General features: G+C 38.9%; 3 protein-coding genes across 3 annotated transcripts; all 3 read right to left on the reverse strand.

The window, feature by feature from the left end:
* Positions 1–71: 71 nt before the first annotated feature.
* LOC148397894 (arrestin domain-containing protein 3-like) lies at positions 72–2917 on the reverse strand. Its single transcript, XM_088375150.1, has 6 exons — positions 2594–2917; positions 2428–2503; positions 2197–2344; positions 2007–2103; positions 1174–1430; positions 72–644 (listed from the first exon to the last, which is right to left on the reverse strand). The coding sequence occupies exons 1-6, from the start codon at positions 2835–2837 to the stop codon at positions 471–473; spliced, it is 996 nt and encodes a 331-aa protein (XP_088231276.1). The 5' UTR covers positions 2838–2917; the 3' UTR covers positions 72–470.
* Positions 2918–3066: 149 nt separating this feature from the next.
* Positions 3067–6775, reverse strand: LOC148397895 (arrestin domain-containing protein 3). The gene is made up of 7 exons (XM_088375145.1): positions 6221–6775; positions 5643–5684; positions 5510–5570; positions 5216–5366; positions 4563–4659; positions 4232–4488; positions 3067–4082 (listed from the first exon to the last, which is right to left on the reverse strand). Exons 1-7 carry the CDS (start codon positions 6480–6482, stop codon positions 3837–3839), a joined length of 1116 nt encoding a protein of 371 aa, XP_088231271.1. The 5' UTR covers positions 6483–6775; the 3' UTR covers positions 3067–3836.
* Positions 6776–7330: 555 nt separating this feature from the next.
* Positions 7331–10806, reverse strand: LOC148397896 (arrestin domain-containing protein 3-like). The gene is made up of 6 exons (XM_088375151.1): positions 10395–10806; positions 9655–9724; positions 9210–9357; positions 8959–9061; positions 8617–8882; positions 7331–8547 (listed from the first exon to the last, which is right to left on the reverse strand). Exons 1-6 carry the CDS (start codon positions 10648–10650, stop codon positions 8455–8457), a joined length of 936 nt encoding a protein of 311 aa, XP_088231277.1. The 5' UTR covers positions 10651–10806; the 3' UTR covers positions 7331–8454.
* Between the last annotated feature and the right edge of the window lie 2690 nt (positions 10807–13496).

The raw sequence follows: 13496 nt of genomic DNA on the forward strand, positions 1-13496 counted from the left end.
GGACAGAAAGCTTCAAGTGTTAACAAGACCTAATCTGGCAATTACTAGAAAGAAGCCAGTCGATGCTAGGATTGGTTTCTTAGATCGCTTTTTTACTGGTGCAGTTGTATGGATGTATGCGTTTTGACAATGGTGTGATGTATTTAATAAAATAATAAAATCAAATGAACAAATTTTCCGAGTCTGTATTTTAGTTGCAATAAAGCAGCATACTAATAAATAGTAGTGAGAATAAATCTGTGGATCTATTTCTCAGCAAAAACAAAAAAAAGTGCAGACAATCTCAAAATTATAGAAAAAAAAACCTACTTTGGTTTTGCTCACACGTATTTGCTGCCATTTTCGGTTTGGTTTGAATTGTTCATTTCGGCAAGCACACAACACATTTGTTCCAGTTCCAGTTCCAGTTCACTTGCAGCTGTTAATTGGTGTTCTAATGGCCAACTTCCTCATAGTATGTCATAACCACACTAAGAAGGGAACAAGGTTTCATAGGCAGGAGGAGAGTCCAAAGGTTGGAGTGTTGCCTGTTGTTGGGGCGTGACATCAAACGTTACTGGGCTTGGCTGTTGTCGCATGTCAGGAAGGACAACAATCGGAATTGTGACACCCTCATCGACTGTGTACTTGATATCCAGATAAACCTGTCAAAATGGTGCTTGTTTGTTTTCAGACAGCAACATATAATTTCACAGATTGTCAGTCTATCATTGTAATTTAAAAACTTGGGTAGTTTTGATCAATCTAATTTGCAGATTTTTTTTTTTTAAGCTTAGCTTTTACCAAACAATTTGGAGTTCAGTTTTACTTTGACAGTGGTAGTGCTCTGTACTGTCAAATTTGAAGCAATGCCCTGGTAATACAACTCCAAGCAATAATACCAAACACTGCCTCCTCTGGCTGATTTGCAGACACAAATTCATGACTGTGACGCCAGAAAACTGTAAAAAAAAGTTAAAAAAAAAAAAAACAGCTGTCCAGACTAAAGTGGAAAAATGAAATGTCAACTTGTTGCTGCTCTTGTCAAAATAGTAGTGGCAACAAGTCACTCGCAAGATTTGTGTGACGGTAACGGAACAGTCATGAAACAATATGTTCCATTTTATATTTTAAATTTAAATGTTATCTTATATACCAAAGGCAATGGAAGGTCGTTGAATTTGTGTGATTTACCTTCAGCTCGTACTCCAGCCTGAAGATGCTGCAGTTCAAGATGGAGGGTGGCAGTCGTCTAGGGATGGCAATCGTTTTCATCACCGTGCCTTTGCTACTGGATGCGACAGCCTTGCCCTCCATCTGAAGGATCTTTTTTACAATTATACTTTGCAGGCCATTTCCATGGGAATTTTCCTTCAGGTAGAACTTTAATATTGGTGTCACTGAACGAGTTGATTGGTTTAGGATTTCAACTCGGATTTGGAGCGTTTCCCCTATGATGAGACAAAGCAAAGGTTTAGTCGGTTAAAAAGACTTTGAATTAACTGGCGCTTTACAAGGAGGGACATAGCTAGAACAACTTCAGCCTTCATATCTGATTCTACATGGCTAAAATACACAAGTTGTACTTTTATAAGGAAGCTACAAAGTTAATACAGTTACATGCGTGCAAGATTTATTTAGTCAATGTCAATTATAATCAATTTAAGGAACTGCTGCATTCAGTAGAAATATTTGGGGGAATGAGGTGAGGCTTTTGGATGTCTTCATTTCATGGAGACGCTATTAAAGATTACATCATATTATTCCTTTGTGTAATAAATGAAACTTCTGTGTGACATCACAGTTGTTCCTTGGCTAGTCAATGTCACATGACCACATGTTATGATTCAGCTTTGTGACCGCCGACTTACTGAACTCGTTTCCTTAAAACACGGAAAGTTATTTGTGTGTGCATGTGTGTGTGTGTGTGTGAGAGAGAGAGAGAGAGAGACAGAGAAATCCCATGTGCATATTTTCATTGCCTGTTGCATCAAATGAGTTTACATAGATAATATAAACATAACTACCTTGCTTGCATCCTATTCTGTCACTATAAACGTCCATTGTAACTGCTCCGGAACCAAAGAATTTGACACTTGTATTATTGCTACCATGCCAAGGCACCTGTCAAAATAACTTCCTGTTACGTCATTTCAGTGTTTATGACAAATAGTTAATTTTTATTGCATATATGAAAATAAAAAAAATGTTCCTTACCATCAGTCCAGTTATATCCATAGTTGGTTTGGAGACAAATTTGAAGTAGGTTTCAGCCTTTCTTGGCAACTTCATTGGTTGTTTGAGCTCTGCCTTGAGCTTATGAACAATTTCACATAAAGCGCATTTGAACGACGAGGGCATTTCTCTGTGAAGGAAAATAAAAGAACACAAAATGTGCCTGAAAAAATAGTTGAGTCATGACATGGCAAAACACGAATAATCAAATACCTGTTAGGAATCTTGAAGGAAAAAGGAAATACATGTCTTCCTTGAGAAATAACTTTGGTACTCTCAAAAGTTTCACCTGTATAACATTCAGTCAATTTCATTAAGGTGTATATGCCGGAGTAAAGTAATTGTCTCTCGGAGGAAAACAATTATAACTATACATTACCGTCTTGCCTTGCTTCTGCCAAGATTTGACGTTTGATGGTGTAGTATTTTTCATAAACACTGAAACTGCTGTCTTCATTAGATGAATGAGCCTCTCCTTTTCCTTTTGCTATCAAAGTCAGCGATTTAATTCGAGTCTCTTTTAACACCTCCACAATGATTCTTCCTCTGATAGTATCGCCGTTGGTAAAGATGTTTTGTTGGTTGACAGCATCATATTCAATTGCGAAATTAGTAATGGGCATTTTTCAGAAAGATACAAAATGTTGTCGGCGTTTACAAAGAAAGCTGTGGCTTTGCCTCATCTGCCAAATGCACCCTCTATATATGTTTCGTTTTTTTTTTTTCTTCTTATCACTTCATCAGTTGAGGTGCATGACATGCTGTGGTTGGTCAGGTTTTTTCACATTTTAAACTAAACGTATTGGGCTTGGTCAGGTTGAAACAATAGTTAAAAAAAAAACACCAACACAATTGGATATTAATAGTAATAATAGTGTACTGTTGATTTTATTTCGAGACAACAGGTAAAAACAATAATAGTAATAATAATCTTTAATGTAGACTGTATATAGACTATTAGCTCTCATATAGACTCTACTGTATAAGAAGAGACATGCATTTATAATACACGTACAACACACATAATTTAAAAAAAAAGTCAAACCGTGTCAGTTTGATGACAAATAGCTTTCAGTATCAACAACTGCATTTCACTTATGAATCTTTACTCACAATATTTACAGTATCATAATATAAACCCGTATAGTAGGAGAAATGTTTATAACGTTACAAAAAATGTATGCATTAGGTTTGAGGGAGAAAACATAAGTGCTTTCAAGGGTATAGAGGATTAAAAGAGCTACACTAAAAGTAAAATACAAGATTTGAGATGAGTACTAAAAAATTTAAAACATGATATTATAGTATTTAATTTGATTTTGCACACTGGTGGCACATGATTAAACTGTGGTATATTGATGCCACCTGCCCCATCTTGAAAATAACACATTGTAATCTTGTGCAACAATGTACGTACATGTTGGAATCAAATAGATTCAAATTCTTTTTTTTTTTTTTTTCCTACGCACCGCCAAACATTGATGACCAAACTTTTTTTTTTTTTTTTACTGGACTATCACTTTCAGAAAATGTAGAAGGTTAACGTTTGAAATAAACAATAAGGAGCTATAGTGTGTATCGTGGTCTGTGCAGCACACTCATTTTGAGAATGTCATTACTTATCAGGGTTTACCACCATTATCCATCAAGGAAGGGTACATTCCATAAGCTTCATAAGGAGGAGGGGGATCATAAGATTGTGGTTGTGAAAACATGCCCCAGGCTGCTGGGTTTTGGTATCCAAATGGTCCAAATTCAGATTCAGTAGAAGGCAAACTTGCTGCCATAGTGGGTGCTGTTAAGGCTCCAAGGATGAGAATGGGAAATTTGATCTCTGGGTCTGAAGCGTACTTTACATCCAAATAAACCTGCGGAAAAGCGAGTTACTGTGAGAAATGTGAACATAGCCTCTTTGGACTAGCTAGCTTTTCTATCGGTCTAGTTTTGGACCTATTGTTGCTGCCATGTTTTGTTAAATATTTTAATTATTTATTTTTTATTTATTTAAATCACTTACCCTGACTCTGTACTCTGCTTTGAGGATGCTACAGTTGAGGATGGAAGGTTCCAAATCATGGGGAATTGTGATGACCCTTTCGACTGTTTTGCTGGCTGATGGAGGAATGGGCTCTCCCACCTCCTTAAAGAGGTCTTTAGTATCAAGCTTCCTCCTTCCCCTTGCAAAGAAGCTGTGCTTTCTGTAGATGCAATACTTGGGTTTGATCTCACGAGTGGAGTTGTTCTGAATGGTGGCTATAACCTTTAAGCCCTCTCCTGAAACACAAAGCAGCATAGATTCAGCCTTTACGCAGAGGTTAACACTAATCCATGCAACTGAGGACTCTTACCTTGGATGAAACCTGATTTTTCAATCTTGACATCCATCGCTACAGTTCCCGAGTTAAACAAATGCAATTTTTTATCCTTAGAATCATGTTGAGGAGTCTGAGGGAAAACGCATACAAGGGAGAAACTGATCACCACCTGGTGGTGGGTATGCTGGGAACATCTAGCAGAAGGGAATCTTTTGTTTTTAACGTTGCTCACAGAACGCCTTGCTGTACGGTTTTCAAGTTGACAGTAGAGGGCAGTGTTTCAAGCCTCAGACAGTTCACTCAATTTTTAGGGGACACTGGCGTGGTCTGATACATAACTTTCGAGAGCATTGTTGAGAATTTTGAAATATTTACGCTGTTAAATCCAGAGAAGTAATACATTTGTATTTTGCACATAAACAAGAAAGACTAAAGTCATCACCTGTGTCTTTTGCTTCCTAAATGAAAACGTAAATTGAGTGTCAAAGACTAAATGAATAAAGTGCAGGAGTGTAACTGTTTATTTAAACCAGATGTAATCCATCAGAATTTTGTTAGCGCATGACAAACAAGCAACACCAAAGTCATTATCTTTTCCTAGGATCGTCAGTAACCTTAGTAACTTGTACAAAGCATGTAAAATTTTAAAAAATTAGCACAGACGTGTGATCCAAGGGTGCACTTACCATGATTTCCTGCAACATGGTGGGGACTACTTGTGTCACGAAGGGAATCTTGATGGTATCTTTTGTACGTATCCTCATGGACCTATTCAGCTTGGTTTCCAGTAGGTACACAATTTTACCAACAGAACCAGTGAAGGACGATGGCATTTCCCTTTTGCAGGATATCAGACAACAATAATTTCTTTTAAAGCGTAGTCTCATAATATTAAATTTATCTATGAGAATTTTATTTATATTATTGCATGTTCAATTATTTTGGTTATAAACATCAAACACGGTCAAAGGATGACTTACTGTAAAGGGAACTGAAATGTGAATGGGAAAACATGAGTTCCTGTTGCAAGTAAATTACCGTCTAAAAAACAACACAGAAAATGATTAAACATCTAGCTACCTGAAATGCTGAAGTAATGTGTTGGATACATACAGGTTTGTCCATGCTGATTGGTCAGTAGTGATTGATCGTCAACTGATAAGAAAAACACAATTTGAAATTTTCAACAGAAAAAGCCTTTATGGTTTAAAACAAAATGGATATTGCAATGCATTATAATACATTCAGAAAAATTTGTTTGCATATAGAATCTATTTTTCACCATCATAATGTGACTTTACTTATACTAGCTTCCCCCCCCCCCTACTAAGCTTACGTTTAAAGCATACACAACTTACTTAAACCAAGTATCCCATTCGGGTACGCAAGACCGCAACAAGGAAAACGTATGTGCAGTTGAAAGAAGGCGTACTCGAATGTCGTTTTGTAAGATACGAACTAATGTGGACAAATAAAAGTACAAATTATTTTCAGATTTTGTGAGCTTTGCTGACATATTTGTTTTCCAATGAGAACAAAGCAAATAACGGTGAATTGGTCCTCCATACCAATCAAACAAGAATTTCCGCTAGCGCAGTACAAATTGCTGCTCTGGGCAATCTCAAATGATACAAGCTTGGACCTGCACAGCAATCCAACTTTGGCCTCCACAAATAGCAAATCATACTTACCGGTGGCGTTTTCATCTCGAATAAAGTAATGTGTAATGCTGAAATACTTGTCCTTGGAGTGGTAAGTAACAGTTGTTTGGCCATGCCTCTCGGTCCACAACACCTCAGCCTTTCCCTTAAACTTTACGTAAAGCGAGTCGGCTTTGCAATCTTTGGTCACTTCCAAAGTGACTTGTCCGGTCACGGTGTCCCCATTTGTAAATGCATTTTTTTCGCTGTCATTGTTGTAAGTAACCTTCAGGCTCTGCACTGTGCTCGGCATGATTTTAAAAAAAGTTCTCTCGCTTATCTCCCACTCCCAAACTACAGCAATGGAAACCTCTTCCGCAATGGGAGGGCGCGTCTTCTGGAAATTTACAACGCCCCCGCCCCGATTAGTTTACTTTAGTCTTGAGCCAACAACGTTCGTTATCCTATTTTCTGTTTAGAATGTTGTGATCAGGTTGCGGCGCATTAAATTACCACTACATTACACGCGTACACAAGCGCGCGCGCACGCACGCACAAGAGAATGGAAAGATGCAGCCTGATGATTAACATGTCTGCCTCACAGTTTTGAAGTTGGGTGTTCGAATGACCGCCCGGTGTGGAGTTTCCATGGTGTCTTCATGCTTTAATAACTCTACACCAGCCACTCTGATTTCCCCAAACATTCCAAACAGTCTAATTATCCACAGATGGGAATGGCAATATTGAAGAGAGAGTTTGCTTTAAAAAAAATAAAAATCACTTCTTGCCTGTCAGTATAGTGACAGTAATCCTGGAGTGAAACGATCTTTGAGAGTATTTTTGAGTTTTAAAAAACCACCATGCCAGAGGGAAAACAACCAATCATAGACAGACAGAAGGCTTGGCAGTTGACATATTGGGTACCAATCTATTGCTGCTCATTTGCAAACACACTGAAAGTAGCTACATGCCAGAGGCCACACACTGACTTGTGTGGCTTCTGGAGGTTTGCTGAAAATATGGTTGAAGGTCCACCTCAGAAAATTAAAGATGCATCCCTCATCTGGGCAAACAGAAACGAAGTGAAAGGTGGACAGATGAGAGACTTGCAAAGCATCACAGAATTAGCAACACGCATATTTATCACACAAACACCAAGACTTAATGTAATAAAATGTTTTTAATACTGCAAAGTACAAAATTCCTACAGTACAGTATTGTCAGAGTAATATTTTATTACAATTTATTATGTATTATACATTTGTGATCGCTGTGGAAAGGGGAGCCGAAACTTGTTGCGTCTGGTGATCTGAAGCCGGCGATAAGAGGAAACAACCGGAGAAGACCTTTCTGCTGTTAGATGATATGATGAAATGACATGCAAAATAGCTTATCTGCTAATGTCTGCTTGCAAAGACTCTGCAAGAAAAACATGTAAACAAGTACTGATTTCCACACCCCTTAGAGTTATGTAACTTAGGGACCTCAAACCCAATAAAAGTGAGGTTGATGAGAGATGATTGGAGTAGTTGAGAGACCAGCATACAGCTCTCCCAATTCTCCTTGCATGTAACTAGAAGCGTCTTCTCTCCTCATTGTTTGTGAGATGTTTAGGAAATAAACCTAACAAATAGTTGAAGGCATGTATTGTAGATTATCCCTGGGTAAAACGATATAACATTTACATAAAAATTTCCTACATTTACATAAAAATTCCCTGCCGCAGCGATACGAGTGAGAGTAACAAGTGCAAAAGTATTAAGATAAAACTTCGTATGGATTTGCATATTAATAGTATGCAAATCAATATAGATACAAATCTGTAAAAGTGACAGTTAAATGCATCATGTTCATGAATAAGCTCCATATTAAGGCTGAGGATGGATAGTATTTCTTCATTTATGCTAAATAATCGAATCATGCAGGGTCTTCCTTGTATATCAAAACAGCTGAAATTGCATACAAAGGTTTGACACGTTAACATTGTTATTGAAATAAAAGAACATAGGATGAAGCACAATACTTTTTCTTTCTTTGACTCATTCTATGAGATACATACCTCACATTTTGGCTGTACAAATACAAATGTGAAAAGTGTTACAGTATATATGTAAACAAAATATTGAAAAACAAACACTCGAGGTGGTCCCAAAGCACTCTTTGTCCAATAAAACTGCATAGTTTATAACCAAGAAGAAGAAGTATCGATTCGTAAGAGAGAGCGTTGAGGCGGACTGTGTGTGACTAAAATTACCCTACGATGAACTCAAAAGCACTTCCAAAGGTTAGCCTAAATGATGTGGATGTAAAGGGAGGTCACAAAGGACGATGGGAAACAGCATGATGAGGTTCGGGGAAGCTCTTACACAAAGGCTCAGCTGCAAGACACAAAATAGTCAAAAGACTATTCAAGAGGAGATGAAGTTGTGCCGGTTGGAAGTTCTTACCTCAATTTCGTAGTGAACCTGCAGGAGGCTGCAGTTGGAGATGGTGAGTGTCGAATCATCCGGAATGTTGAGCAGCATCTCAGCGTTTGTTTCTGAGGAGTGAGCACTGATGGGCAGCCCAGTCACAGACTCCAAGTTTTTCACAAATAATCTTCTTTGGATCCCTTCCCGTGAGAAGTATGTCTGCTTTTGCTTCAGCTTGGCCTTAGGAGTCACCGTACGAGATGAAGCGTTGCCAAAGTCGCAAAAGATCCGGATGGTTTCACCTGCAAAAAGTGTGGAAACACAAATTAACGAGTAGAAATTTCAGACACGTGAACGGTGGGACGGTTTGAAGATTACCTCGCAAAAAGCCTTTTTTCTCAATGCTGGCAGTCATTGTGATTTGACCGGAGGTACAACTAAGGGAGCACACGCTCATGCTGTTCGAGCCTGAGAGTGAAGCCTGGAAAAAAGCAACAGTGGAGAAAGAGGCTCAATTTTGGGTGAAAAATAAGTTTGCACCAAAAACATGAGAAACGTCAGCAAATCGCAAAGGCTGTAATCACACCGATCTTCTAGCATCGATGATAACCATGTAAACAATAACTTACCATTAGCTCTGGCTGGTTAGAATCGACATGGTGCACAAAGTTCATCTGTGTCACATAATCCTTTGTTATATGCCATGGTCTGTCAATACCCACTGTCAGGGTGTAGAGCACTTGTCCATGTGGCCCACGGAAGCTGGATGGAAAGTTTCTGCAATGATGACCAATACATGTTACATGACATAAGTTTTTCTAGATTTGACCTAATTTTCAGGTCCGCTGAACTGCCATCTTATCAGGTATTATTATTTAATCAGATGGCTATTCTTTACATTGTGGGTGTGCAGGACACAAATCTGTGGAATTGATGTATGCCTAATTCCATCACACCTCTACAATATCTATAAACCATTATATCATTAATTCAAAACTTTGGACACGTCGATTTTTGTGGGTTACAGGAGTAGGTACAACATAAATGATGACAACATATTTTAGAAGCTCTTACCCGTGTGGCAGCTGACATGAAAATGGATACACATGCCTGCCAGGAGGAAGAATGGTCTCTCTCCCAACAGCTGCAGAGGGAAGGAGCGTTACACTCATTGACTGCGTTATCTCTATTTTAAGCTTTCCAGAGCAAATTATAGGCATGCATATGATTAGATATTATCTTAGGCACAATGGCACTTTCTAATGAAATATGAGTTATTGTAGTGGCTATTTTTCTCATTTAATGAAAGTACTTGAGCACATTTTAAAATTGATTCAATGCACCAAAATGAGAGCAGCCGCGTGTCGACTCTACCTGCACGGACAGCTGCTCTGAGAAACTGGGCGTGCCTGGGCGGTACGGAATGGGTCCTCACTTTGTGATGTCACAATGTGAGGACCTGGTTGTTTTCTTAGAGCGGGAGGGCCTGGTGCTGAGAGTGGACTGATGAGAAATGCTCCAAAATGAGCGAAACACTACTTTTGTTTTCATATAATGAGATGCTTGATAATAACAATACATGTTGGTTAACACATACTAGATAGGGTGTTGCACATGAGAAACATTTCCTCCTGTATTGATGCAGAGCAGTTTGCGATAATTTATGCATTCATTACCTGTAGTTAACCGAGTATTATAGCCTTAGTAAATGCAAATTTGCTTCTAGCAGTTGTATTTGATCGCATTATGCGGTTATCTTAGCGTGAGTGTAGTAGCTTGCAATGTGGTGCAGAGTGGAAAAGGCATGGACGTACCTCCTTCTTGCAAAATCACGCTTTTTAGATTAAGCAAGTCAATCTTTGCATAGTATGTCCTTTTCTTTTTCCCGGTTCCGGAAGACCAGTGGACATCTGCCTTTCCTGTCAAACACATTGTGATTGCTCTAATCTTCGTCGACTTGGAGAGCTCGAAAGAAACCTGTCCCGTCACTAACTCTCCACTGGAAAAAGTGTTGCTCTCATTCAGAGCGTTAAAATTAATGTTAAAGTCCTTAAAGGTTTTCTCAAACATCGTTGAACCCCAGTTCAAAAATTGCAACTGTACAAGAAATGAACCGCTTCGTGTCGATTTTGCGTAATCCGTATCATTTGTTGACAGCGACTGGACGCATCTGGGAAAACACAAAAGGAAACAATCGGAGCAGTGTCGTATTGAAACCACACCCGCTCGGAAATTGCGCCTACTGCGCAGATGCAGAATAAAGTGGGCGGGGGTGGGGTGGGGTGGGGGAGCACAAGAACGAGATTCGGACCCTTGCATCCTGACCCCCTCTGCCGAAACCACTTGTACTCGCCAGGACTTCAAAACCGCTTGCACCCGTCAGGCTGTGGGCCTATCTATTTATTTATTTATTTATTTATTTATTTATTTATTTATTTATTTATTTATTTATTTATTTATTTATTTATTTATTTAATCACGGATTTGGCATTATGGTTGCGTTGTTTTATGGTCTGCTTCCTAATAAGTAAACCAACGGTTGGGTTGTATTGTACTAATTTCGGCACAAGGCGGTGCTGCTTGAATACCGGAGCTGCAATCCATCCAAAACAAAACAATTTAGTGTAAAATCTCACGGCACACCAACTAAACTTAACGACTGGTGACGTAAAATCTGTGCATTTTCAGTCAAACTGATGAATCTTGGTGAGCAATTGTCACGTTTAATCAAGAAAGAGAGAAAATGTATAGACAGGCAGGCAGACAGACAGATAGACATCATTTATGCTCTTCAACAAATTATACACTCGATGAGTGTTATTTCATGAAAAAAAGTATTTCTTCTTATATGAAACTCCAAAGAAAAAACTTGAAGGCCACACACATGGGCATAAATTGTACAGTAGAATCTCAGGTGGGTCTCACAATAAAGTTGAAACAAAAACAAACATGCAATATTTTATAATCACAACAGCCTGGCCGAGTTTTACCAGAGTGAGTTCATAAAAATCTCCCAAGAGGTTGTTGACCTTCACCTCCTATGCAGTTCTTTCTCTGTATAGAATATATTAGATGCTTGATTGATTTGTGAACAAGTTGAATATATATCTTTCCAAATTTCAACTCAGGCAACAAGGGACCTGCCGCTGGTGCCACGGAAAAATCTCGGTTAGGAAACCACGGGAAGAAAACAACAGTCCTCCAATTGGGGCATCTTTAGACACTAGATGGCACTATATACTTTATTAAAACACATCTTTGACAAAGTATGAAGTTGACTTTTTAGTATGAAACCAATGTGTGCGTGCGTGTGTGTGCGTGTTGAGGTGTGAGGTGCACTCTACCAGGTTCCTTTTTAAAAGACATCACAGTGGAATTTATACCAAAAATTACACTTTTATGGGTTTATGTTACACAACTGGTAGATAAAATGCTTATTTGCAGCCCATTGAATTTGACAACCCAGGAGATATACCTTGATCACTTTTCCTTGTCATTTGAAAGTAACAATGTGATGCCTTTGGCACTGGAGTAGTAAAGAAATGTTTTTCTGTTTTTGGTTCTAGTTCACTGATCCATGAAGACCCCTGCTTGCGTTATGATGGTCAGTCAAAAAGCACCCTGGCAGAATTATAAATCCGTGAAAGAATGAAGACATGTGGTTCAAGTATTTCCAAATGCAAAGTTTGCCAAATCTCCATCTGTTTAACATTTCTTTGGTGCCTTGTAAGCTTAAATGCAACTGACCTTATTTGGAGTGTTTACAGTGAAAAGAAGTTGGGATTAGTTTCAAGACCTGTGTAGTTTGTGTAGCTGTCTCAGTGTAAAATTCTGGGTTTGAATCTCAATTTAATCTTTTCTTTGTAGACTTAACATGTTCTTCCAATAATTGCTTTTTTTCTTTGGCTCAGGTTATTTTGAGACTTCAACGTGTCCAAGGTCTGAATGTGGTTGTCTGTTTTTATGTCATTGACTGGCAACCACCCCATCGTGTCGTCCGCTTCTCATCCAAAGTGGGCTGTGAAATGCTCCAACTCACCTCTGACCTTGAAAAGCAGAGGGGTCATGTAGGAAATGCATTGAAGAGTTTTGTGTAGGAGAATCATTCTGCTCTTTTTCAAATGTTTTTTTGCACAGCAGTTGAGTGGATATTTCAGCGAGGCAGATCTAAATCCAAATTGAAGTAAAATAACCAGGAGAATAAGCTCTGTTATTGATCTGTACTTTCTACACACTGTCTCTCTCCTGCAGTTAATCCACAGGGTCAGTTCTAATGACATTGAGAGGCTCCACCGCCAGTCGGCTTTGCTGCCATTTGCAATTTAGATGCAGGGAACGAAGGCTGTGCCGCCTATGAGGGAGAAAATGTGGAGGGAAAGTCAAGTAGAAGGGAAATAAGAAACGTGTTTTGTGTTAAACAGAAACCCAAGATCAAACTCAAGATGTTATGGTTGTCTGTTTATGAAGTTGTCAATTTGCCCAGGGAATCTTCACGCTTGGCCGAGTTGAGAGCTAAATAGTGAGGAAAGAGTTAACATTCCGAATTGTGCTGTTTTGCCGCTTTTTTGCACCCACCAAAAGGAATTCTTGTGGCAAAACAGGAAGCGGCGAAGGGAACAGTTGCCAGCCCTAATCTTGTGTAGATCCTCTGATAGCTTTCTCCACCACAAACAATGCGTGTCAGGACCGAGGTGGTTCAGAATAGTGCTGAAAGACTTGAAAACCAGGCACACATGAGCTCTTTGTCAGCTCAGGACTGATTAATTCTCACTCTGTGGTCATGTGATAAGTATGACCACCCGTGCACACACAATTACATACGTATATCATTCCAAAGCAAAGCAACATAGATTTTATATTTTTGATGTTTTACCATCTGCATTAACATCCAATCAGTGTCCTCTCTGTGTTTGTAT

Source organism: Syngnathus floridae, chromosome 5, assembly GCF_059516105.1.
Source record: "Syngnathus floridae isolate MCC-2025c chromosome 5, RoL_Sflo_1.0, whole genome shotgun sequence".
Lineage (NCBI taxonomy): Eukaryota > Metazoa > Chordata > Actinopteri > Syngnathiformes > Syngnathidae > Syngnathus > Syngnathus floridae.

Coding starts and splice junctions, on each gene's coding strand:
- LOC148397894 (XM_088375150.1), bottom strand. CDS start 2,837: ATGCCCATTACTAATTTCGCAATTGAATATGATGCTGTCAACCAACAA. Junction 1,431..2,006: donor CAGAATAGGATGCAAGCAAG/GTAGTTATGTTT, acceptor GTCTCATCATAG/GGGAAACGCTCCAAATCCGA. Junction 645..1,173: donor GGCTGGAGTACGAGCTGAAG/GTAAATCACACA, acceptor CCATTTTGACAG/GTTTATCTGGATATCAAGTA.
- LOC148397895 (XM_088375145.1), bottom strand. CDS start 6,482: ATGCCGAGCACAGTGCAGAGCCTGAAGGTTACTTACAACAATGACAGC. Junction 5,571..5,642: donor CAATCAGCATGGACAAACCT/GTATGTATCCAA, acceptor GTTGTTTTTTAG/ACGGTAATTTACTTGCAACA. Junction 4,083..4,231: donor AAGCAGAGTACAGAGTCAGG/GTAAGTGATTTA, acceptor GCTTTTCCGCAG/GTTTATTTGGATGTAAAGTA.
- LOC148397896 (XM_088375151.1), bottom strand. CDS start 10,650: ATGTTTGAGAAAACCTTTAAGGACTTTAACATTAATTTTAACGCTCTG. Junction 9,725..10,394: donor CGTGATTTTGCAAGAAGGAG/GTACGTCCATGC, acceptor TTCCCTCTGCAG/CTGTTGGGAGAGAGACCATT. Junction 9,062..9,209: donor CTAACCAGCCAGAGCTAATG/GTAAGTTATTGT, acceptor GCTTTTTTCCAG/GCTTCACTCTCAGGCTCGAA.